The following is a 27197-nucleotide window of genomic DNA, read 5'->3' on the forward strand; positions in this document are numbered from 1 at the left end:
TAATGTAAATATTAGGAGTGCAAATAGGAATTGAGATGGTTTAGTAAAATGGAGGTAATAGGTTCTCTTCTTGATCTAACTAGTCCCAGGTAGTTATCTAGGCTTATAGTACCACACAAAATTTCCTTCCTGAAGAATGGTCTCTAGTCCAATTACATAGAAATTGGCTACTACCAATATAGGAATGCCCACTATTGGACCTTTACAGACATCAGGAAAATGCTGATTAAGACTCCACTTCAACCTAGTCAGAATGGCCATCAACAGGAATACAAACAACAACAAGCTTTGGAATGAACGTTAGAAGGCAGAATCATTAAGAACTGCTAGTTGAAGTGTTCAGTGTTATAGCCTGTTTGCAAATTAGTCTGTTGACTTCTCAAAACAACAGAAATAGAACTACCACATAAATAGACCCTTCTATAACACTCCCAAGCATCACCAAAAGAACTATCACACTAACAAGAAACTTTTTATATGCATGTTCTGTGCTACTCTTTACACAACTAGGAGAGATGGAATAACCTCCAGATGTCATCAACAGCTGTTCCTCTCCAAGCTAACTGATTCAAACTGGCTTCTGTTGGATTCTGACTGGATTTTTCTCCTTGACTTCAAACTAACTCTGGCATTCTGTTCTAATCTTTTGGCTCCTTCTGATTCTCTGGTTCATTCTGTCTTCACCTGTAACCTGTTTAATTCAGCCATGTTTCTGGATTAAAATTTCTCCACAATATCCAAGGGATGCACAGAGCTGGGAAAATATCGAATTAGAAAAAATAAATAGGCCTCATGGTGAGTAGTTGTTATATCATTGCCAGATAAATGTGGCTCAGATTCTTTCCACTACTAAAGTACTGCAAATTGACTTTACAGAGAAAAAAAAAGGAAAGAAAAGAAAAAGACAGAAAAATGTAAAAGCTGTAAAAATTCTTCTGTCTACATGTAATCCTGAGGCTTCTTCTGATAACACAGTTTTCCTCAGTTCATCATTCCCTCCAAAAGAATTTGGGTTGTACAAAAGCCTCTACGTAGAAAATGAAAAAAGTTTCATTTCAATATGAGATCAATCTTGACATGATACATTTAGAGAGAGAGAAAGAGAGAGAGATAATAGTAGATATATAGATGATGATAGATAAGTAGACAGATGATAGATAGATAGATAGATAGATAGATATAGTTCATTGATACATAAACCTCATTATTTACAGTTGATGAAAACCATTTATCAGAGATTGTAAAAAGAACACTAATACAATCCTAAAATTCTAAATTTCATGTTCCCAGTCCCTATTGTGAAGCACAATATAAATCACCTATATAACTAAATGACTTCTGCATCAGATTTTTTCAGTGGTAATTCACTTGCGGGTTAGACCAGCATGTATGTTCACATATTCACAAGTGACACTCATGTTTTCTTCTCCATGGAGAAAGTACTACAAGTTAAATGCATGCATGTGCAGAGAGAGAGACAGAGAGAGAGAGACAGAGACAGAGACAGAGACAGAGAGAGACAGAGAGACAGAGAGACAGAGGGGCAGTTGGTTTTAATGTCAACTTGCCACAAATTACAAATTACAATCACCTTAGTGGGGAGCCTCTCCTGAAGAATTGTCAGATTCTCTTGACTGGTGTACAAAGCCACACCTATTTGTAGCTGCACCGTCAGCTAGCAGCCCGGATTTTTTTTTTAAATGTGAGGGTAGGGCAGATATAAGAACCTTCACCTCCTTACTAGGCCAAGGTCACTAGATATGGTCATGAGGAATTAAATCAGACCAGGTTGGAGGGATCATAGAACCGAGGATGGAACAATTTTATTGAGATCAATCAGCCTTTTTTTTTTTATTTATTTACAAGTCAGCCATTGCCCTCACCTCCCAGTCTCCCCTCCAACAGTTCTTCAACCCATTCCTCTGTCCCCTGTCTCCAAGAGGATACTCCCCCATTGCCAGGCCTCCCACCTCCCTGGGTCTCAAGACTCAAGACTCAAGATACCCTGGGGCCTCAAGAGGATTAGGCACATCTTTTCCCACTGAGACTAGACAGGCAGTCCTCTGCTATATATGTGGGGGAAGGGAGGGTGCTCATGAACATTACCAGGTTGGTGGCTCAGTCTCTGGGAGCTCCCAGGAGTCTCAGGTGAGTTGAGACTGCTGATCATCCTATGGGGGCTGGTTGTCCTATGGGGTCACCCTTCTCTTCTGTTTCTTCCATCTCTTCTCTAATTCAACCATAGGGGTTCCCTACTTCAGTCCAATGGTTGGGTGTAAATATCTGTCTATCTCAATTAGCTGTTGGTTGGGTCTCTCCAAAGACATCCATGTTAGGCTCCTATCATAAGCACACCATAGCATCAATAATAGTGTCACACCAAAGTATCTCCACATGAGGTGGATCTCCAGTAGGGCTAGTCACTGGACCTTTTCCTCAGACTCTTCTCCACTCTTGTCCTTGTAGTTCTTTTAGACAGAAACACTTTTGGGTCAGAAATTTTGACTGTGGGTTGGTAATACCATTCCTTCACTTGATGACCTGTCTTTCTACTGGAGGTGAACTCTATGAGAGTATTCGACCATTCAAATGGAAGCCTTCATTGTCTCTCAAATGAGAAGACAAAAAAAAAAGAAAGAAAGAGAAAAGTAAGAAAAATTTAAGGGTATTAAATGTCTCTTTGAGTAGTCTACTAGAATCAGCAGGAAAAAAATCACAATGTTCCCTTGACTCCTTCTTCCTGTTCCAAACATAGTTCACACCATACCCAAGCATATGTATATGTAAGACTCTGAGGTACACTCAAAAATTCTAACCTCCTTTCATAGCTGGAAAAGTTCAAAAGGAAAAGAGAGAGTATGTGTAAGGTGCACACATGGGGGAAAATGATCCAGTTAAATATTTTTGTATAAATGCTCTGTGAAATGTAGCAAAAAACCTCTTCCTATCATAAATAGTTCTATTCAAAAATAGAGACAGAGTCTAGAGAAAATGCTCAACTATTAAGCCATGTACTACCCTTTCAGAAGACCCAAGATTAGTTCTCATAATCTAGTCAGGTGGTTCAAAACAACATGTAACTACATCTTCAGCATATCCAATGCCCTCTCCAAGTTTGCAGATAGACCTGCACTTACATATGCAAAGACATATATATATATATATATATAATCTTAAAATAAAAATAATATTTTTAAAGGAGAGAGGTATTTTCTATTCTAAATTTCTTAAACATCCATCTTCCTTAAGTCTAAGAATTTACTTCATGTAGGTATTATTTCTTAAGAATTGAGTTTTATTATATTTTGAAACATGTATATGTGTGTGCATGCAAGTGTGAGTGCATGCTTTCATAAGATAATGTCCCTTCTTAGTAAATATAAGACAAAATAGTGTATATGTAAGTATAAATAAGCATATCAAAATACACAAAGAAATACTTTTCTCAGAAATTGGTTAACAATAAACTTCTATGCTCAGTTAAGGCTGTTCAAAGTTCAAGTGTTTAAGAATTTGCCTATAACCCATTAGCTTGCTGAACACTCTCATCATTGCCATTTTCATTTCTTGATTCCTCAATGTATAGATCACTGGGTTCAGAAAGGGGGTGACGATTGCATCAAATATGGCCAGAAACTTATCCATGTGTGTATAAGAAGATGGCCATGTATAGAAAAACATCACAGGACCAAAGAATAAGACCACGACAGTAACATGAGCTGAAAGTGTAGACAGCGCCTTAGAGGAACCACTTGAAGAATGTTTCTGAACAGTAAAAATGATGACAATATAGGAAATGATCAGTATGAAGAAAGAGCCCACAGACATGAAGCCACTATTGATTGACACCAATAATTCCAGTTTGTATGTATCTGTGCAAGCAAGTTTGATAAACCGGGGAAAGTCACAATAGAAGCTGTCCAACACATTTGGTCCACAGAATGGTAAGTTTACTACAAAAGCCAGTTGAACCAGAGAATGCATAAGGCCAACCACCCAGGCAGCCACTGAGAACAAGATGCACATCCTTGGGTTCATAATGGTCAGGTAATGGAGAGGCTTACATATGGCCACATATCTGTCAAAGGCCATGGCTATGAGTAAAACCATTTCCACTCCACCAATGACATGGATGAAGAATATTTGAGTGACACAACCTCTAAAAGAGATGACTTTATGCTTTCTGAACAGGTCACAAATCATCTTGGGAGAAGTAACAGAAGAAATACCCAAGTCAATAAAAGAGAGATTAGCCAACAAAAAGTACATAGGAGAGTGTAAGTGAGAGTCTGAAACCACAGCGAACACAATTAGTGAGTTTCCCATCATGCTTGCCACATAAAATATGGAGGAGAACACAAAAAGGAATAGTTGGATATCCCAAGAGTTGGTGAGTCCCAGGAACACAAACTCTGACACCACAGACTGATTCACATCTTCCATTGACTTTGGGGGCTTGAAGGAGTAAATGAGAGAAACTGTAAATTTTAGTTGTGTTAGTAGAATAGGTGACTCTCCAAGTTATGAAAGCCTATTTTTACTTCAACATTATAACTAACATAGAGTCAAACAGAGATATGAACAAATGTTGAACATAAGCAATCATAAGATGGTTACAGACAAAATCCATGCTGAACTAGGACTTCACACATGTGAAAAGGTATTTGTAAACATAAAAAGATGACAAGGTTGAGTGTCTCTAAAGAGATGATATCCTAGGCTAGAAAGATGGTTCAGCTGTTAAGAGCACTTGCTGTCTTCCACTGGACCCAGGTTTGGTTGCCAGCATGTATGTTGAGCAGCTTACAGCTACCTGTAATTCCAGGTTCAGAGAATCTAATACTTTTGTCTGGCCTCCACAGACACCTGTCCATACATGACATATACATGCAAATACACAAAAAAATTAGAAGTAAATCATTTAAAATAGGGTATTATTATAAACTTTTAGTGAGAATATCAATTAATACATTCATTATAAATAATGGAGTGTTTTCAAATCTTTAAGTGCAGACTGGATTTATAGCACAATGAATCTCCATTTGTCTACCATATATAAAACCATGTGCTTAATCCTCAATAGTACAAAACAAAAAGAGAAGTTCACAGATTGCAAGGGGGGAGAGGACAAGAGAGGAGACAAAGGGAGAGAAGAGAGAGGGGAAGGGAGAAGGACAAGGGGAGAAGAAAGGGGTAAAAGGGGAAATAAAAGGACAAAAGGATAGGAGAGAAGAAGAAAGAATGGGAGAGGAAAAGAAAAGAGAAGAGAAGAAAAGAGAAGAGAGGACACGTCAAGACAGGAGAAAAAAAGAGAGGTAGAGGGAAGGGGATAATGGCAAGGGGAGTAGAGGGAGAAAGAGAGGGAGAACAAGGGATAGAAGTGGAAAGGAAGGGAAAGAAGGGAAGAGGAGATGAGACAAGAAGAGAGGAGAAGAGAAGAGATACGGAAGATTAAAGAACTATCACATGATAGAGAAATTCTCACCTATAGGGTATATATTGAGAAGAAATGACATTACCAAGTAAAAACTATCTTTTTATTGTATTATTATAGCATTATCCATAAAAATTATTTGTGAGTAATCTGATTTCTTTGATAGATGCATGTAGAACATAGTCACATACCATCATCCCTGACTATTTTTTACCCTTAAAAGAAAATTACCTATTACATAAATTATAATAAAATATAATTACATAAACAAACCTGGAAGTCACCATAATAAGTGAAAATCAAGTCATGGAAATTGTTATGGAAAGATCTCAAGGGAAATGGAACCTAAAGAAGCCAGGAAGAAAAGGTAAAAACATGGTTAGATCCAGAAGTGGTGGATGCTCCAGGACCAGACACAACAGTTTATATGATGCACATATGAACTCACATAGACTATCATAGCATGCCTAAGTTCATGCCAGACAAGTTCCCAGCACTGAGAAGGAGAAGTAGACACAAGATACTATAACTAATCAAGAAACTGTTTTAATTTCATACTTGCTGGGAGAGACTTAATTTTGTCCAGTGAAGTGACACTGGTGAGATCAGCCACACTCCAAGTTAAGCCCCATGCTCAGGAGTCAGTTAACACAGAATGCACTCATATTTTTGTGTGCTTTGGTTGGTTGATTGGTTGGTTGGTTGCTGGCTGGCTGGTTGGTTGGTTGGTTGGTTGGTTGGTTGGTTGGTTGGTTGGTTGATTTGGTTTTCTTTGTTTTGTTCTGGTATTTTTGTCTTTTGGATCTCTTTGATTGGATTTTCAGATTTTTTTAGAGAAAGAGAAAGATCACTAAGTTGGGTAAGTAGTCCATTGAGGAGAGTCTGGGAATAATTGTTGGGAGTAAAGAGTATGATCAAAATATAGTGTACAAAAAATATTAAGTAAATAAGCACAAAAAAAGCTATACTCATGGAAGAAGAAAATATGGCAATGCATCATAAGCATGCTATGTGAAGAAAGAAAAGGTATTTCTCAAAGGAGAATAATAGTGAGTTAACCAAGGTGAGGCGTTCCTGGAGATTTAGTATAGCAGCATGTGACTGTAGTTGAAATTTGCACTATGTCATATATGTGAATATTGCCAAGTAGATTTTCAATGTTCTTATCATGAGTAGATATGTGAGGTGAATGTTATTTAGTTTCCTTTAGTCAAACAATAATGTTCACATGTATTTAAACATCTCATTGACACCATGAATATGTCCATAAATTTGATAATTAAACTTTTATAAAAGATGAAAGTACTTTTATACTCATATTTTCAGATTGTGATCATACACAGAAGATAGTAGCAGTCATGGTATAATGTGATGTTTCATAGATATTTCTAAATTTAATAGCCTTCACAGTTTAATAAAAAGCTGTTTTATGTGATAAATCAGCCAACATGAAAAATATTATGAACCTAAGTTCTTTCAGTTATCTTTGAAGACTAATACATAGTCTGTTCTATTAAAAACAAAAAAGTTTATGTTTTTCAATACTGTATTCATGCTGAAATTACAGAGCTTATTCTAACATATAAGCCCTTAGTTCTTATCTCAAAAAAAAGTTTAACTTCAAGGTTTACCAAATGTTAACCATAACATCTTTTTATATCATTTATATCATCATCATGTTTTATTAATGCTTTAGTTGAGTTAACTAGATTCAAAATTCATGCTCCAAATATAGGTGTATTCATATATATATTTCCTTTCTCTGAAACAATGAAAAAAAGGTCCATAGAGAAGGATAAGTCTATGAAATGGCAGATACTGGTATACATCATGTTAGGTACACAAATTGTAAGTATTGAGAAATGTCTCTAGCAATGTGACATTACAATAAAACCCAAGTATCAAAATTTACATTTTTCTAGGCTATTGGTACATCAAGCCTGAGTATAAATATAATTACTGTCACAGAATGAATCCCACATGATCCAGATGCTTAAACCACTCAAAGACAGAGTTGCATGTCAGCATTTTGTCCAAAATTCTATGAAAAAAAAATGTATCATATTATATTGTACTTTTAGTTTTATTTAGAGAAGAAACAGCATAGAAGGCAACATTTAGGCTTTGGATTGAAGACTCACGATTAAGTTCATGGTTTATCCAGGGACTGTCTCCTATCGGAAAGGATACTGAAAGCCTTGACCTTATGTTTTAATTCTCTATTAAACAAATTAAAATGTTTGTTTCAGTTAACTTATAGAAATGAAACAAATATCACAATCATGTGTTCAACAAAGGTTGGTCAGCATAAGCGTAGGATGCCATAGACACAATGATGTCCTCAGTAGATAGGTGCTCCATTTGTGGACACTCAACAGATGCTAACAACATCAATGCTTTTCTTCCTTTCTCTTGCTCATAATAGTGACAAGATCATAAGATAAATTACTCAAAAGCATTAATAAATATGAACAAACAGTAGACATCTACTGCCATGTCTAAAATATGTTTCAAACTGTACTATCTGCCATACGGTAACACATTAATATGCTAATTACGTTTGTCATATCATTTTAGTGACCAAATAATGAAATTTCAAATATAAACAGCACAGCTGCTCTCATAGAACCCTGTATCTATGTTTAGTTCTAAATACAAATTTAATTCATTGATTAATTTCTCAATAAGACAATAACACCTATAAGGTTCAACATTCTTAGCCATCAGAGAAATCAAAACTAACACTACTATGGAATTCTACCTTAAACTTGTCAGAATGGCTAAGATCAAAAACACAATTGACATCTCATGCTGGTGAAGATGTAGAGCAAGGGGACATGCCTCTATTGCTGGTGGGAATGCAAACTTGTACAGCTACAATGGAGATGAATATAGTGGTTCCTCAGAAGGTTGGGAATCAATTCTACTCCAAGACCCTGCTATGCCATTCATGAACATATATCCAAAAAATCCTCCATCTACTAGGACACTTGCCCATCCATGTTCATTGTGGCTTTATTCATAATAGCCAAAACTGGAAACACCCTAGATGTCTCTCAACCAAAGAATAGATTTAAAAAAAAAAAAAAATGTGTTACAATTGCACAATAGAGCATTACTAGCTGTTAAAAACAATGACATCATGAAATTTGCAGGCAAATGAATGGAACTAGAAAAGCTCATTCTGAGTGAGGTAACTCAGACCCAGAAAGACAAACATGGTATGTACTCGTTTATAAGTGGATTTTAGTTGTTAAGTAAAAGCTAAACATGATACAATCCACAGACACAGAGAGATTAAATAACAAAGAGAGCTCAAGGAGGGATTCATAGATCTCCCTGGGAAGGGGAAATAGAACAGATTTTAAAAAAAATAGGATTTGCAAGTGAACTGGGTTCAGATGGGGATGGGAACAGGGAACAGGAAAGATCAGGCAAGGGTAGGGCATGAGAGAGACTAGAAAGTCCTGGGAGAGACGACTGAATTGGGGTGGGGGCACTTGGAGTGATGTAGAAACCTAGTGCAGTGGAAACTCTGGAATCTACAAGTGTAATCCTAGTGAAGTCTTCTAGTAAGAGAGGACATGGAGCTCAAACTGGCCATCTACTATAACCTGGCAAGACTTCTAGCATTGGAACTGGAACATCAACCCAGCCACAAAACCTGGGACCTACAGTTTGTCCTACCTGTGACAATGTGACGTCTGTGGCAATGGCAGCATAGAACTTTCAAGAGTGAACAATCCATGACTAGTCCAACTTGAGGCCCATTCTTCAAGCTGAGGAAACCCATACCTGACACCGCCTGGACAGTCAGGAGTCAGAGGCAGTACAGCTCTATAACATAAAATAGAAATAAATATGACTGGCAAAAAATAAATTAATGAAATCATTCCTAATGATATTCTACTATAGTCATAAATCTGTGCCTGAACAAATTGTCATCAAAGGAGCATTATCCAGCAATGAATGGGACCAGAGACCCACAGGCAAACAATAAACAGAACCCCACAGAACAGTCAGAGGAAGAAATGTAGGATCCAGAAGGGTCAAGGACTCACAAGGACAGGGCCCACATAATTGACTAAGTGGGTATCATAGGAGCTCACAGACAATGAAACAATAAATGTGGACCCTATATGGGTCTGTAGTAAGTCCTCTGCATATACCTCACAGATGTCTGGTGTGTTCTTGTCAAACTCCCAACATTGGGAGTAGGGGCTGTCTCTGACTTTTTGCCTATGCTCAGGATCATTTTCTTCCTACTGAGTTGCCACTTCCAGGCAAGATATCATGTAAAAAGGTTTGAGCCCACTCTTTTATCTTATTAAACAATGTTCAGTATAGGCCTGCTTTTTTAAGGGAAACAGAGGAGGAATCAATATGGTTGGTCTGGGGGAAAGGAAGGTTCAGGGAGTGATTGGGAGGAGTGGAGGGAAGAGTTGAAGATAGAATGTAATATATAAAAAATTAAAATTAAAAAAAGAAAAAAATGGGACATTAAAAAAGGCACATTAAGCATACATGATTGTGTAATATGAAAAGATAGTCAAAGGAATTGCATAAACTTATGAAGTGATGAATTAAATAAATTGTAGCATTTGCTTTTAACCTTACTCTCTCTTTAAGCATGGTCCTTTTTATTCTTTCTTTAAAGAAATGGTAAAGCTTAAAATTGGTCATAATACATTTGTGAATTGGGAATTTATCTCCCTCAATTGAGTCTGTCTGTATTACCATTTTACAGATTGATTCAAGGCCATTCTTAAACCAAAAGAAATTTAGACCCTCCTAATTTAACAACATCTCCACATTCATTTAAGTGGCCCTGTATTCTTTTTAAATAAATATTTATGTGAAAGTTGCTTCATATCCCTTTAAACCTTTCATGATCAGATCCCTGATCAGAATCAAATGAAGACAAAAACCCCATCTATAGTGGCAGATGAAAACAAGAAAATAAATTAAACTGGCATTTTTAATTACTATTTTGTTTTGAAATTTAAAACTGACATTCTAGCAGAACATCTGCTTTCAGAACTAGGAATTTTAGGGGGTATGGCTCAGGGGTAGAGCATTTGACTGCAGAACTAGGAATTTTGATGACATGTTAAAATTTACTTCTCATCATGTATTTACTTCTAAACTCTGCTCCTATTTTGCAGAATATTCACTAAATGTTCCACAGAAGGTAAATAGTTCATATTCACCTATTTTTAAAAGTGAATAGAAAAATACAATTTTCCCACTTTTATTTGTATGTATTGATATTTTCTTTAGTTGTCAGTTCATACGATATTAAATCATTCGCCCAATCAATCATCAGTGAGCATATAATGGCTAATTATAACAAACTTAAGGAAAATAACATAAAGTTGTTTGATTTCTCAAGGCCATTTACAATGTGGTTCCAGCTCAAAGGCTGTCAGGTACTTAGCCTTTTCCAATAATTGAAATTGATGTTTAACAACTATCCTCCTGTGCTGTTCAATTCCTTTCTCTGATTGCTCTCTGCTTCACTCTAGGCTTCCACAAACACTTTAGGAAGTGACTGTGTCACAGCAGTTTCAACCACAAACTCACATCTAACAATAAACTACACAAGCGTTAAGTTTATTGCCACCCGTTTATTTACCTAAATGAGAACAGCATCTTGGCAGAGTCAGGTTTCCCTGTGTCCTCTCACATAAAGTGCCACATGGAATCTTCCATTAGAGGGAGAAGAAGCTAATTATATACACATCGAGAGGTCACTTACCAAGAGGTACTGTAAAAACATCATAATTTAGAAGAATCACATGGATACAGAATTCTTGTCTCTGGAGACTTAAATGTTTTGGCCTATGTGACCAAAAAACTTTACAACTCACAGTATAGTAATTAGTAGAAAGATAAGAAAACTGAAGTCATCTTGGTATTATTATCCTACATAGATACAAAAGTTACAATTATGGCTGGGAAAGGTGGTGTATGCCTTTAATCTCAACATTCAGAAGACAGAAGCAGGTAGTCTGCTGTGAGTTTGGGGTCAGCCTCATCTACATACTGAGTTCTAGAATAGCCAGGGCTATCTAGTGAAATGCTGTCTCAAATATTTTAAAATAATCATTTCTATTATTCCTTAATTATCTCAACTTTAATCTTAAATATTATCTCAAACTATCATTACTTAGTTAAATCAAACTAATGTGCTAATTACAGTATAGTTTAGTAAATAGAATATAAAGTCTTAGAACACCAGAAAAAAAAAAGAGAAATAAAGACAGCCTAGATCAACTTGGATAATGAAAATGTCCTATATTTACACATGGAATAATGAATTATTATTCAGCTAATAAAGATGATGTTATAAAATTCAGGTAAATGTATGAAACTTGAAATGGCTTTATTCTGAGTAAGATAACCCAGAACAAGAAAAATAAAAGTCACATGTTTTCTCTTTGAATCTTGAGTTATGTATTTATTTATTTTATTTCATTTGTAACACCCACAGAGGTTAAGAAATTAGTGATGGACTTTCTGGGTTGGCTTTTCATGAAAGGAATGTAAAAAAACTGTCATAAAAGTTTCTTTAGTTTCACCTACTTTATGTACAAAATCAAAGACTAACATAAAAGTTCTCATTTGTATATCTTGTGCTTGTAATTCTTTCATTGAGTGCCATTTTTAACTGTGAGCAGATTTAAGTTTCAGTTGAATGTCTTATAACCTATGACAGATACCAATCAACTTCAGTCATAGCAAAATAGCATGCTAGTACATACGACACTGAGAAAGAAAACCCCTTTGCTGTTCCCCACTCCACAGATTCTCACTGATATATCTTTTATTCTCTGTCTCTACTAAGTTCAAGTATTGTATGACTTTCCCTGAGAACACATAAGGAAGCACCTACTAAGCCCAGATAAAGAAGCCACTCACGCAGCGAAGTTTTCCCTTCACGCCCACCTTAGTAATAACCAATTAGTTATTGTAGTTGTTTATGGGAGTTGAGAAACTCAGAAGAGGTCACATCACCAGGACTCTAACACATTATCAAATCATTCACAGTTATACCAGTGAACAAAAACAAATATAGTCAATGGATAAGGTCTAATATAAACTCAAGGATGTGTGAATACCAGTGAGTCTCAGGAATTCTGTAATCCTCGTGAACCATGAGGTCTCAGAGCACCTTTAACTCTTAATGAGGAAATAGTAACAGGTGCCATCAAAGTCTCATGAGTGAAATCACAGCTTCTCCTACTCTCCATTTAAAACCAGAAGGAAACAAATACAGAACCCACCACCTGCTATAGCATTTCCTTTTCTCTTTTATAATTCCCATGTTTCCTCCACTATTACATCAGTATGCTCAGCATTAAATAAGGATTTGTCTACTCTCTTACTGAAATATATGATAAAAGTTTCTATTCTGCTGAAATCCTTTGCATTAAAAAATTCATCAAAATATTTGTCTCTTTCTCCATGGTTTTTATTTTCTTTTTTCATATTTCTCTCACTTTATTTTTTAATTTTATTTAATTTTTTTACACTCCAGATTTTATCCCCCTCCTGGTCCACCCTCTGACTATTCCCCATCCCAAATTTCCTCCTCACCCCGTCTCCACGAGGATATCCCCCCCACCCCACCCCACCCCCACATTTTCTAGCAAACATCTTCCATTCAAGATTCCCTGACAATCATGCCACTAAAACTTTCCTTTACATATTACTGATCCCTCCCAGATCTAAATTGAGTGAATGATTTTTAATCATTTTAAGCCAGGAACTTATTATGTATGTCATCAGCATAGTAGCTTTATTTGACCTTGGCATTAAAAAATTCACAATTTACACAATCCCACTTGGGAGAGATTAGAAATCAATCACAAAATCTGGGTAAGGAAGGAGGGACCTGGTTGGGAAAGGGTACAGAGAGGAGAAAGGGGGAACATTATCAGGTATTGGGAGGGATCAAAACTAAAGCCCTGAGGGCCAGCAGAAAGAATGGAAATGGACAAACTTAGAAGGTAAGAGGTGGGGGGCCCTCTAGAATGTACCAGAGACCTAGGAGGTAAAAGACTCTCAGAATTCAAAGGGAGGAACCTTAGATGAAATGCCCTATAATGGGGAGAGGGAACTTGTAGAGTCCACCTCCAGTAAAAAGACAAGGCACTAAGTGGAGGGATAGGGTTACCATCCCACAGTCAAAAACTCTGACCCAGAATTGTTCCTGTCTGAAAGAACTACAGGAACAAAAATGGAGAAAAGCAGTCAAAACGCCCACCATGTCCATGGAGAGAAGCTGAGGCCCTACGCTCCAGTCCAAGACTGAGGCTGCAGACATTGCAATGTGGACAAGTCGTTGGTCCACACCACCGTGTGGGTCGTCAGCAAGAGGAAACTGCAGCACACGTGGCCGGCGCTCACGCTGACCCATCTGCTGTGAACTAGATAAAACTTCTTAAAAACAAGTCAGAGCATGTGGGTCTGAACGTTGGCATGTGAATCAGGGGCTGTAACGGCCTCTCTTATAGCCTGGAGTATCCAAAGACAAAAGGAGATTCTGATGAAGAAGGTTTTCAAGATAGAGTCCGAGTATTCATCGAGAAGAAAGCACAGTTAACCCTGTTAGGGACAGAAATGGACTAGTTAGAAGACTGTCCAGTGTCTTTGTGTTCAATAACCCCAACATCAAGGGAACCTGTGGCTGCGGTGAAAGCTTTAACATTTGAAACCTCAGGACTGCAAGCTCCAGGAGAACTATGTCTACGTTGCAGCTTACTGAAGAAATCATGTGATGTCACGTGCTCAGAAGTTATAGTGTGTGGCTGCCTCATGGGTGAAAATAAAGTGACGCATTTGGAAATCAAGCCAACGTTTTAAGAGTTCCAAAAATGTGGTATCTGTGCTCTGTACAGAAACTGAGAAGCGGTTGGTTTCCTTGAGTCATTCTGTACAGAAAACTCCTATCCTGCCCTTCCACTGTAGCCTGCTTTGTGCTGGAACCAGCTTTGCTGCCATTGCTTTGCTGGGAATTAAGGAATGAAATAACAGACGTGCACCTAGTTCACAGAAGGGCTTGAGAGTATCTCCTGGCCCTTTCTCAATCTTTGCCAACCACAAATTTCAGGCAGAACAATTGGGTAACAGTGTAGTGAGACCTTGTTTCCTTCACCTTTGGCATGGCCCAATACAGGAGCCTGGTATGGCTGTCCTTTGAGAGGCTCTGCCAGTACCTGTCTAAAACAGATGCAGATACAGCCAACTGTTGGAATGAGTCCAGGACCCCAGTGCAATAGTTAGGGGAAGGGCTGAATTAGCTGAAGGGGATTTCAACCCCATAGAAAGAACAACAGTATCAACTAACTGGATCACCCAGAGCTCCAGGGACTAAACCACCAACCAAAGAGTATAAGTGGATGGGTTCATGGCTCCAGCTACATATGTAGCAGAGGATTGTCTTATTTGGCATCAGTGGAATGGGAGGCCCTTGATCCTGTGGAGGTTTGATGCCTCTGCGTAAGGGGATGCTAGAGTGGTGAGGCAGGAGTGGGTGAGTGGGTGGAGAAGCACCCTCATAGAGGCAAAGGAGAGGAAGAATGGGATGGGGGTGTTTTGGAGGAGAAACTAGAAAGGAACTATCATTTGAAATGTAATGAATAAAATGATTAACGAAAAATGAAGCACAAAGTTAGATAAAATACAAGATAATACAAACAGGTAAAGGATATTAATTAAAATATCCAAGAACTTAAAATGGAAACAGAATAAAGGAAATACAAGTGACATCACATGCTGGTGATGATGTAGAGAAAGGGGAACACTCCTCCATTGCTAGTAGAGGTGCAAACTTGTACAACCACTCTAGAAATCTATCTGATGGCAGGAGGCTCCCGGGAGTCAATACATGTCACCTAAGCCAAGATGCTTATGGAACCTGAAGAGGTCAACTCCTGTAGCCAGGCAGGACTCCTAGTAGAGGTGTAACAATGCTAGTCCACCCACAAAACCATTGACCCAAAATTTGCCCTGTCTATAAGAAATACAGGGACAAAGATGGAGCTGAGAGACTGGCCAACTTGAGACCCAACACATGGGCAAGCACCAACCCCTGACACTATTAAAGGTACTCTTGTAGACTGGAACCTAGCATAACTGTGTTCTAAGAAACTCCACCCAGTAGCTGACACAGATGTAGCCACCCACAGCCAAACACTAGATGAAGCTCTGGAAGTCTTATGGAAGAGGTAGCAGAAGGATTGAGGAACCCAGAGGGGAATAGGAACTCCACAAGAATTCCAACAGAGTCAACTAACCTGGACCCTTGTGGGCTCCCAGAAACTAAACAACCAACCAAAGAACATACAAGGACTGGACCTAGCTCCCACCCCTCCACACACATATGCAGCAGACATGCAATTGGTCTTCATGTGTGTCCCCCAACAACTGGAGCAGAGGCTTAACCTGACTTTGTTATCTCTTTGTGGATCCTGTCCCCCTAACTGGGCTGCCTTGGCTGGCCTCAGTTCTGCAGTGACTTGAGATGTCAGGGTATGTTGGTAACCAGGGGGGAACCTCACCCTTCTCAGAGATGAAAGGGAAGCAGTGGGTAGGGGCTTTGTGAGGGGGCACTGGAAGGAGATGGGGCTGCCATGGGGATGTAAAGTGAATAAATAAATTACTTAATGGGAAAAAAGAACAGTTGTCTCAGTTCATTAACCCATTTATTACAGGATTATGTTTGTTGATTAATTTTTATTCTTTATGTATGTAAGATAAGAATTTGATTTTAAATAAATAGCTGGCAAAGATTTTCCCATTTTGTAGGTTCAGAAAGTTTGGGCAATGATTAGACATTGCGATTTCCCCATGCTTCCCAGCACTGGTTTCAGAGATTAGGGTCTTACATTAAGATCTTTCATCAGTTTTGGGTTTTGTTTTGGTTTGGTTTAATTTGGTTTAGTCTGGTTTACTTTGGTTTGGTTTGGTTTGGTTTGGTTTGGTTTGGTTTGGTTTGGTTTGGTTTTTACAAGATAAAAATTGAAAGTCAACTTTAACTATTCTACATGAGCATATCTAATTTTGCCCAACCCCACACTTATTAAAGTGACTTTCATTTTTCCATGTCATCTTTATTAAGTATTTATTGGCTGTCATGAGAGAAGCTTTCTCCTGCAGTATATGGGAACAAATACAGATACCGACAGCTATGACACTGCAATCCTGAAAGACCATGAAACACTCTGATTCTTGAGATAAGAATCTTGGATTTAAGACCTACCCCAGGTTGACTTACTTATCCCTCCCAGAAGAAAGGGCAAAGCAAATATGGGAGGCAGCAAACAGGATGGGAGGAAAAGAATGACACCAAGAAAACAAGGCCCTCTAAATCAATGTGATGAAATCTCATGTGAACACACATAAATTGAGGTAGCATGCACAGAGCATTCCATGCTCTGAACCAGATGGGGTCTTAGAGCTGAAAGGAGAAGTGAACACATGGCCCTGTCTGTAACCCAGAAGCTGTCTTCAACTGATAACCACTTGCAAATGGAAAATTTGTTTTTCTCCAAGGGAGTCTTACTAGAGAAAAAAAAAAAAAAAAAAAACTACTCTTAAGGATAGGCTGCATGCCCAGCACTAGATAGCCAACAGAAAATGAACTCACTGGAGGTTCCTTGTCTCATAATGTCATGTCAGACCTTTTTTACATTATTTTTCTCTCTTTTTACTCTACAGGTCCTTTGTGTATGTATATTGTGGCTTCCATTTAGTGGTTTTATGGAATGTCTGAGTGTGCAAATGAGTAGACATTTGCATCTATATCTGATTCATGTACTTTTCTTGTGTTTTTTTCCTTCTGTTTGTTTTGTTCTTTTTCTAAAACTGGCTATTCTTTTTTTCCCATTGATTAATTTATTTATTTATTCACTTTATATCCAGATTACTGCCCACTCCTCCTGGTTCCCTCAGTTCCCACATAATCCCTCCTGTTCTCCTCTGAGAGGATGGAGCCCCACCCTAGGTATACCATATCCTGGCATATCAAGTTTCTGCAGGGCTAGGCACATCCTCTCTTATTAAGGCATGACAAGGCAGACAAGATATAGGAATGGCATCCACAGACAGGCAACAACTTTAGAGACAGCCTCTGCTCTAGTTGTTGAGAGACCCACATGAAGAGCAAGAGGCATGTCTGCTACATATGTGGGGGAGGCCTATGTCCAGTCCTTGTATGATCCTTGGTTGATGCCTCAGACTCTACAAGCTTCGAAGAGTCCAGGTTAGTGACTCTGTTTGTCTTCCTGTGGAGTTCCTCTCCCCTCTGAGACTCTCTATCCTTCTCCCAACTCTTCCATAAGAGTCCCCAAGCAACTTCCAATGTTTGGCTGTGGGTCTCTGCATCTGTTTTAGTCAGCTGCTGGGCAAAGCCTCACAGAAGACAGTTATGCTAAGCTCCTGTCTTCAAGCATTAGAGTATTATTAATAATGTCCATTCCTCACACTTATACATCAAATACATTGCCCACTATCCTCATTCATATTTCTATACAAATTTTAATATTGATATATTTTATTTATTTAAAAAATATAATCTGAATTTTGGTAATGCCAATGTAGGAACACACACAAAAGGGTAAAAGTCAACATTTGCAACTACATGACTGGCATGTGGCACTCGTAATGACATCATCATTATGGCAATGAGGAGGGATAGCACTACCCCTCTATTGCCTTAAGTAATGTGATTTCTTCTCTATTTCTATTCAGTTATTCCATAATATCTGAAGGTGGTATTCAAGCTGCAAAAGAGAAAAGTAATGAATAGTGTTAACCAGCTCTAAAGCCTATGAACCATAACAATGACCAACCTGGCAAGATAACCCCAATAGTGCAAGAATGACACTTCCACCTGAAAAATAACTGACAAATGTCTAACTAGACTCAACATGAGGAAATCCATGCCTGATACTGTAAACATAGAAAACTACCCATAGATGTAGACATCATTAGATTCTAGAAGAGAACCTATTACAGCCATTCTGCTACAGGCAGTCAATGGATTCTAAGAAACCATGAATCAGTTTTTACAAGGAGTGACATCCCAGATAGGTTGTCCAATCCTATGTGATCAGGCATGAACACATGTGCATATTTGCAATACTAAATGAACTCAGAAAGCTATCTGTTTGTGTGTGTGCACACAGCAGTAATAATTAAAAAGGCAGTCTTGAATTTGAGACAGACTGGGGAAGGACATCAGAGGAGTTACAAGGGCAAGTGGAAAATATGAAAATGATATAAACACCATAGTCATGTATGAAATCCTGAAAAAATAAATTATTTTTATTGTAACAGATAATACATATATTTATATACAAATATACATATATACATGGATACACATATATACATATATATGCATGTATGTGTGTATATATATGTATATATATGTATATGATAAATGAAATTGAATGGCTTTGAGTAGCAAATTTTTCCTTAAGTGGAAAGTGTCAGTACATATTGTTGGCTTCTTCTTGCTCTTCTACACATAGTTCACAAAACTTCTACTTGCACTCTTTAGACTTCCATGGGTTCTCTGGAAACTCTAACCTTCTTCCAATACCAGAAAAATCCCGAAAATTAAAAAAGAGTGTGTGAACTTTTACATACATGCAATCACTTAGTTCAGTATCCCAAGATAAATGTTCCATGGAATATAACCAGAAATTACAGATCTTGAAAACATTTTCTATTAAAAATTAAATTTTTTCATGTTCTAAAAGTCTTTTAAAATTTTTTTTCTATATGTCTAAGTGTTTGTTTCAAATTAATGCTAATCCTTAAGAATTAAAGAAGCTGGCAAGCCAAGGACAGGTAAGATTTTGCACAAAGCCTTACCAAACTAAGACAGAAGTGCATTGCTTTTGATAATGCATATTCCACGACAGATAAGGAAGGCATTCTTGTCAACACAACCTAAGACAGGCTCAGTATTATTTATGAAATAAAAAGGGGAAGATATAGAGAGCTTTGGGAGATGCTTGGCAGGAATCTGACATTAGGCTAGAACAAAGAAGTAATTTCAGGCAGGAAATCTAAATCTTCGGCTAGAACAAGGAAGTAGGCTTTCGGCATGAAAATGACTTTCGACTAGGACAGGGAAGTAGGCTCAGATATTTTGGTCATCCTGTAAAGCCCTTAGAAACAGTGATCATGGGAGTGAGCACTGGACTTTGTTTATTGCCTGGCTTGTTCCTTGATTATTTGTGTTTATTGTCTTGCTTGTTCCTTGACTATTTTCATCTATTGCATTTCTAGTTCCTCAACCTAGAGCTGACCTTAATACTTGTGTGTAATTAAAATGGTATAAAATGGATAGGGAAAAAAATTTAAAGACAGAAGACAGAAAATGGAGAAGAAAAAAGTTGTGATCAGGGGGTATTGCACAAGCTATGTCTTGTGCAATCAAACTTACTAAAAAGTGTAAATCTTACATACCATTTTCAAGGTAGAAATAAAATACAGTCAGCAGACTCTATAATACAATTGGTAAAAGTTAGTATAATATGGCTAATAAAGCAGTATTGCACAAAGGGAACACAGGGTGTTTCAACAGCATCGCAGTCTATTCAGTAGCAATGAAACTGATGACCTTAGTATCTTCGTGGGGAATAAATCAAGTTCTCAGGATCTGTAACCCTAATTACTTTAAGGCCTGAATAAAACCCACACCTAATGTCCCCTTTGTTCTTTAATCAAGTCTTGAGTTGATCTGGCTTTCAATATTTTATCAATAGTGGTACTCTTTGATGCTACATATAAGTCATCAATTTTTAATGGGAATTTGCTATATTAAGAAATAAAAAGAAAATGAAAAATTCAGATTGGAAACTAAATAAGATAGCTAATCAAGATAAATAACAAAATACTAATATAGTCGTTACTCTAAGATATGTCAGTTCTGTTCAATAAATATATTTATACATTATTATCTTTATCTATTATCATTTTTTGAAATATTTTATTTCTTTTCTTTCTTCACACCAACCATGAATATGTACACCAAGTCTAATAACAAACACTCTGGATGGAGTTGTGTAGATTCAGTGTCTATTTTGGGTTACAACATGGAAAAAACAGTTTATTCTTTAAGAGGACCATGTTATACAAAGCTCCATCATTATGTTCTGTAATCTCCTCTCTGTCATGGGGATATCAACTTAGTTTAAATGAGAGTCTCTAGACTATACAAAAAATATAAGTTGATCTTCATAATGAAATGAAGTTCTTGTTATAAGATATATAAGTCATTTTGTAGTCTCAAGAAAGTATGTTTAATAATAAAATTCAAAATTATATAAAAAATTAAAGCTCTTGATTAATATAGTCTTTCGACTATAAATACATGGAACTTTTGTCTTCATTTGGAAGAAAGGGTCCCTTTCTTATAAGTATTATACAAAATGGTAGATATGTATGTATATATTGTATGTATGTATGTATGTATGTATGTATGTATATGCTAACACAGGTTTTCTTCAGAGATTGGCCAACCATTAATTTCTATGCTTAATTAACACTCTTTGCAATGTAGTTAAGAAATTTGTCTATAGCCCATTAGGTGTCTGAATACTCTCCTCATTGCCATCTTCATTTCTTGATTTCTCAATGTGTAGATAACAGGGTTCAAAAAAGGAGTAACGACTGCATCAAATAGGGCCAGAAACTTATCCAGGTGTGTAGAGGAAGGCCATGTATAGAAAAATATGGCAGGACCAAAGAATAAGACCACTACAGTCACGTGAGCTGAAAGTGTAGACAGAGCTTTGTAGGAACCACTTGAAGAGTATTTCAGAACAGTAAATATGATGACCATATAGGAAATGATTAGTATGAAGAAGGAGCCCACAGACATGAATCCACTACTGATTGAGATGAGTAATTCCAGTCTATATGTGTCCATGCAAGCAAGTTTGATGAATTGAGGAAGGTCACAGTAGAAGCTGTCCAATATATTAGGACCACAGAGGGGTAAATTTACTATGAAAACCAGTTGTATCACAGAGTGCATAAGACCAACTACCCAGGCAGTAATTAAAAAGAAGATGCACATCTGGGGGCTCATTATGATCAGATAACGAAGAGGCTTACATATGGCCACATATCTATCAAAGGCCATGGCTATGAGCAGCACCATCTCCACACCACCAATTGCATGGATGAAGAAGATTTGAATAATACAGCCTCTAAAGGAGATGACTTTGTGCTTCTTGAATAAATCATAAATCATCTTGGGTGAAATGGCAGAAGAAATACCTACATCAATGAAGGAGAGATTGGACAGAAGAAAGTACATAGGGGAATGTAAGTGAGGGTCAGAAGCCACAGTGAAAATTATGAGGAAGTTTCCTATCATGCTTGCCACATACAACATTGAGGATACCAGAAAGAGTAGCATTTGGATATCCCAGGAATTTGTGAGTCCCAGGAACACAAACTCTGATGTCACAGAATGATTTACTCTTTTCATTGGCTTTGTTATCAGTAGTACCTATAGGAGAATCAGGAAAAGCAGTAAATCATGATAATTATATTAATAGAATGGAAGGGGAAAATCTGAGATGCATGAAATCCTATTTGTACTTTAATGTCCCACCCAACCTAAAGACCAACATATACCTGAACAAGTTCTAGACATGACTAATTAACAGAGAAGTATAAATTTTACTCATGCTGAAACATCACTTCACACTTCTTGAAAGTAGTACTATCAAGACCTCTAAATATAACAAGGTTTATAACTGCTTTTCTCAATTGAGTAGTAGGCATAGAACCTTCAAATACTATGAAAGCTAACCAATAAGGGTGAATATTAGGTTGATTTTTCTAAGTGAAACAGGGCCAAGAACTAGTGATAACAAAGGTCACAATTTGAGGGAATAATCTACTAGTATTACTCTGTTAAATTGACACAGTATTTAACAGATTCCTAATGACTTATGGTTATACTCATAGATTAATGCATCTCTCAATCCTCATCAGGGAACCTAAGTTTTCCTGTAAAGACCAACTGCCCAGGCAGTAATTAAAAAGAAGATGCACATCTGGGGCTCATCATGGTCAGATAATGAAGAGGCTTTTGACAATTAAGAAAGATATCCACAACTGACCAAGGTGAAGACAATAAAAGACTGGAGAATTTTCAGCCTTAAAAAAAAGATATCTGTATCACACTCCTCTCCTTAAGGCTCTAGAATTGTTTTTAGAATAGGGGCAGAAAAAAATTAAAACTAGACATGGTGAATAAGTACAAGGAAATGGTGTTTTCCAGACACAGAATGGCAGTTGCACTTATACATTCACACTCACCAGGACCTGTAAAAGTTCAGTCCATACTAAACCTCAACATAGAAAGGAAAAGTGTTCATGAAGTCCCATCCCTACCTGGGGGGCTATGGTCAATTGACAGGTATTGGGAGAAGAAAATAATGGACAAAAACAAAATGTAAAAGAAATAGAACTTGGAATCTAGCAGGATCTAGCAATATTACATTTGGCAATATTTATACAGGAGAAATTAAATAATTATATTGAATAATTATCTCTCAATTTTTATTTCAACATAATTTACAAGTAACCAATATATAAAAACAACCTGTGTGCACTAATGAAATCATAATGACACGCACACATACCTTGAAATATTTCTCGACATTTAAAAAGGGAATTCTGTGTATTGTAATAATGTTAATAAATTTGGAAGTTGTTATGCTAAGGGAAATCAAGGTGAGAGAAAAGAAAAATACTCAAGGTCTCACTGAAATGTGGAACCTGAAACCATAGTCATAGAAGCAGAGAACACATTGGTAGACCATAAAATAAAAGAAATAAATTGTGGAAAAACAATGAGAAGATGTTTGTCAAAAGATACATACAGAAAGATGAGATCATTAGTTTGGGAGAATTAATTATTCATTATTTTGACTACAGCTAATAACCGCATGTTGCACACTGGAAAAAATTGAGTAGAAATTCAAATTATTTTACAGTAAATAAGCATGCAAGGCGATGTATATGTTAACTAGCCTGATTTAATTATTTCACTTTGTAAATATTTATTGAAATGTCACATAATATATATTTGTTAATTATAACTTACTAAGATAGAAAGAGGAAAAAACAATATGCCCATACATATTTAATAAAGTGACCACATAGAAAATTAAGTGGTTATATCTGATGGTTGTATTCTATGCAATGTTTCTGAATTTAATTTCTCACTGCTTTCCACATGTGATGCTTCTTATGAGATAGAAGATGGGCCATAGAGTGATGTAAGTCAGTGAACTGTCATATTGCAATTTTTATCATGCTAGACACAGAAATGGCAGGTGTTTCAAAATTTATCCAGATATTTTCCACTATGGCAAATTCAAATGTCTGCATATGCATTCTAACACAGTGTCAGTGCATAAAGCATTAGGATTTAGCCCTGGATTATCCAGTTCATAATCTTCCAGATCAAACCACTGAAAAGTACAATGATGTCATAAAAAGTAGTTTTGTTCAATTCCCTGATACAAGGATTTATCACATTATATTTCAAGTCTACTTGTATTCTTGTATCTGGTGAAGCAACATGACAGAATAAACAGAATGTGGTCATGAGGTTCAAATTACCAAGATTATGTGACCTGTGAGCTTCAGATTACTTGTCAAATACACTTAAAATAGTTTGATTTTTCTCCTAAGATTTAGGGTGAAACAACTAAAATCGTAATAATGCATTCATTGTATTAATCAATGTTAATATTTCTTTAATGTACCTTTAATAGCACCAGAATATTTGAAAAATTAATAAATAAAAAAGAAGTATCATTAAGAATAGGACATCAAAACTACAAATCAAATGTATATACTTCAAAATATAGTTCAGTCTTTTTATCCAACAATGGGTTATACTATTCATATTGTTTTAGTGGCAAAAGTATGAACTTCCAATAATAAATTTAATATATGTATGTATTTTTATAATAGTGCCTACTACTGATGTAATTCACTGATAAGATTTCCCTAAATTAGACAACTCTATAAATGGAAGGACTAAGTATGTATCCTTATCAGACTCTCAAAATACAGAGTTACAGAAGATATAAAACAGGAACAAATAACTACTAGCTAAAGAACAGAAGATGAATTTGAATTGTTAAAAGCCACATGAAAATATACATGAATGTAAAACCAAAGAAGACAGGTAAAAGACATTGGAAGAGTTCAGAAGTGACAGGAAATATGAGATGAGAAATGAAAGGAAAATTGGGGAAAGGGGGAAGAGTACGAAAATGACAAAAGAAAAGCAAAAAAATTGAGAAGATCGATATAACTTGAAATGTATATTACCATGAAAAGAAAAAGAAAGTATTATATTTACACTAAGTAAAATAATTTAAAATATGATTTGCAAGTCTTCAGAAATGACAAATTATACTATATGCCCTGGTATTTCTCAAGTGCTAAAGTTCTTGGAACTATGTCCTACTGATGTCTCTGTCAGTTGGAAATTTATCTGTCTATAAGTGGCCAATTCACACCATCCAAACAAAAACTGGGATTTTTTTAATGATGTGGAAATTAGAAAAAGATGTAACTCTTGAACATATTCAAATATCAAAAAATAGGAACTGATACAGTTTGACAGTAAATATTTTAAAACATCAGCCAAAACATCAAATTCCAATCAGAATTGGGAGGAACGGTCTTTCAAAGGTTTCTAGATGAAATGCCAGGGTAGAGTGTTACTAGAGTCTTTACCTTGATTTACACAGAATTCACTTATCTTCCTAAACAGATTTCCAGACTTTCAATCATCATAAAGAGCAAATTTTACAATTATTTTAAAATAAAGATTTGAGCATAATGAATAGATACTGCCAAAGACTGAAGAAAGTGGTCATGTGAATAAATACCTATGCTTTATTTTCCTTCTCTATAAGCACAGCAAGTTCATTATCTTCCTAGCTCAAACATTTTGTATATTTTGGCTTCCAAATTGTCGCAAGACTTCTTTAAACATAAGCAAAACCAGGGTCTATGTTGTTAATTCCAAAATATCTTTATTTTTACTTATTATAGTAAATATAAATAATTCTATATGATTTAAAATATTTAAGTATATACATAAAATAAAGTTGTCCAGTAGCTCCAAGAAGCTCAGTCATTTTAGCAATACCCATCTGTATTACTCTAATATTTTTCTCACCCTCTATTACAACTAGAAAAATGCTGATTTGTCAAAACTTTTTACTTCCTCCTTATCCTCTTAATTCAAAAATAAAAATAATACAGATAGTTATGGTGAGCAAAACAAGAAATATAATTCTGGATCCTAGTAGATTTATATATCATTTTGAAATTTTCCATATCACGTTTCAAAGTAAAATTACAATAAGAAGCATTTTTTCATGTTGATTATTTTGATTCCCATGTCAACTTTTATTTCTGCCCAGGTGTCTCTGATGTTTCCATAAAGCACACTTGAGAAGTCCCTAAGAAATTTTATTCTATTTTATAAGACCACCAGTTTGTACCCATTGCTTTTGAAAGCTAGTGAATAAAAAACATACAATATTTGTGACCTTTATTTTATGTGTCATCAAATTTTTTCTATTTACCAAGTGGTAGAAGTTAAGATAATTTATAAAATCATCAGAGTATTCAACTGCAACATCTGATTAATCCAAGACATTATAAAGCTATTTCCAACATCTTAGTTTTCCAGATACAAAGTACTTCTAGCTCAAAAAGCCTGCCATATTTTCTCAATATGACATTAACTGATTTTACAATGATTCTCCTATGTTGCTCAGTTCCTTTTCTTGGATACTATCTGCTCTACTAGACTCCCTCATAAACTTTATGATATGATCATGTTCATAACAATTCCACCAAAAGCACCGTGTGCAGAATAAATAAAGCCACTTTTCTATATCTAAAGTTCTACATACCCATCCATATTTACCTGTATGGAAAGAACTGTATCTTTACAGACTCAGATATCCTGTACTCTTTAACATAACATATCAAATATCTTGCCATAGGCAGATGTGAAACCAGTTATACATATCTCAAGAGATACTACAAACATGTAGTTTAGAAGGGACTTATGGTTCAAGGGACATTATCTCAAGAGAACCATTTGCTTTGGCCCTTAAAGAAATTTAAAAAGTTTAAAGTTCTTGGTCATCAGGGAAATACAAATCAAAACAACTATGAGATTCTATTTTACACCCATCAGAATGCTAATATCAAAAGCTCAAGAGATAGCACATGCTGCAAGGATGTGGAACAAGAAGAAAACACCTCCATTGTTGATAAGAGTGCAAACTTGTGCAGCCACTTTGGAATTCAATTTGGCATTTTCCCAGAAAACTGGGAATAGTTCTACCTCAAGACCTGGCTATACCACTCCTGAGCATATACTCAAAATATGCTCCAACATCTCACAAAGACACTTAGACAACAATGGTCTTAGCAGATTTAATCATAATACCCAGAAACTGGAAACAACCTACATGTCCCTCAACAGAAGAATGGATAAAGAAAATGTGGTACATCTACACAATGGAATACTATTCAGCGATTAAAAACAAAGATACCTTGAATTTTGCAGACAAACATATGGAACATTAGAATATCATCCTGAGTAAGGTGACCCAGTCCCAAAGGACATGCATGGTATGTGCTCACTTATAAGTGGATATTAGCCATAAAACAC

General features: G+C 36.3%; 2 protein-coding genes and 1 pseudogene across 4 annotated transcripts; 1 reads left to right on the plus strand and 2 right to left on the minus strand.

Moving 5' to 3' along the window:
* Nucleotides 1–1789: 1789 nt before the first annotated feature.
* LOC117703795 (olfactory receptor 4F15-like) lies at nucleotides 1790–11181 on the minus strand. Of its 3 annotated transcripts, none has more exons than XM_076929441.1 (4): nucleotides 11070–11181; nucleotides 9122–9271; nucleotides 5708–5779; nucleotides 1790–4455 (listed from the first exon to the last, which is right to left on the minus strand). In XM_076929441.1, exon 4 carries the CDS (start codon nucleotides 4441–4443, stop codon nucleotides 3481–3483), a length of 963 nt encoding a protein of 320 aa, XP_076785556.1. In that variant the 5' UTR covers nucleotides 4444–4455; nucleotides 5708–5779; nucleotides 9122–9271; nucleotides 11070–11181; the 3' UTR covers nucleotides 1790–3480. The 3 variants fall into 3 exon arrangements, with proteins under 3 accessions (XP_076785556.1, XP_076785557.1, XP_076785558.1); XM_076929442.1 differs by having other exon boundaries at nucleotides 1790–4478; XM_076929443.1 differs by having other exon boundaries at nucleotides 1790–4866.
* Nucleotides 11182–13429: 2248 nt separating this feature from the next.
* On the plus strand, nucleotides 13430–14151 carry LOC117703206 (iron-sulfur cluster assembly 1 homolog, mitochondrial pseudogene; annotated as a pseudogene).
* A 4728-nt stretch (nucleotides 14152–18879) lies between these two features.
* On the minus strand, nucleotides 18880–26590 carry LOC117703838 (olfactory receptor 4F3/4F16/4F29-like). The gene is made up of 2 exons (XM_076929444.1): nucleotides 26442–26590; nucleotides 18880–21974 (listed from the first exon to the last, which is right to left on the minus strand). The coding sequence occupies exon 2, from the start codon at nucleotides 21951–21953 to the stop codon at nucleotides 21018–21020; it is 936 nt and encodes a 311-aa protein (XP_076785559.1). The 5' UTR covers nucleotides 21954–21974; nucleotides 26442–26590; the 3' UTR covers nucleotides 18880–21017.
* Between the last annotated feature and the right edge of the window lie 607 nt (nucleotides 26591–27197).

The sequence above is a fragment of the Arvicanthis niloticus genome, chromosome 2, assembly GCF_011762505.2.
Source record: "Arvicanthis niloticus isolate mArvNil1 chromosome 2, mArvNil1.pat.X, whole genome shotgun sequence".
NCBI lineage: Eukaryota > Metazoa > Chordata > Mammalia > Rodentia > Muridae > Arvicanthis > Arvicanthis niloticus.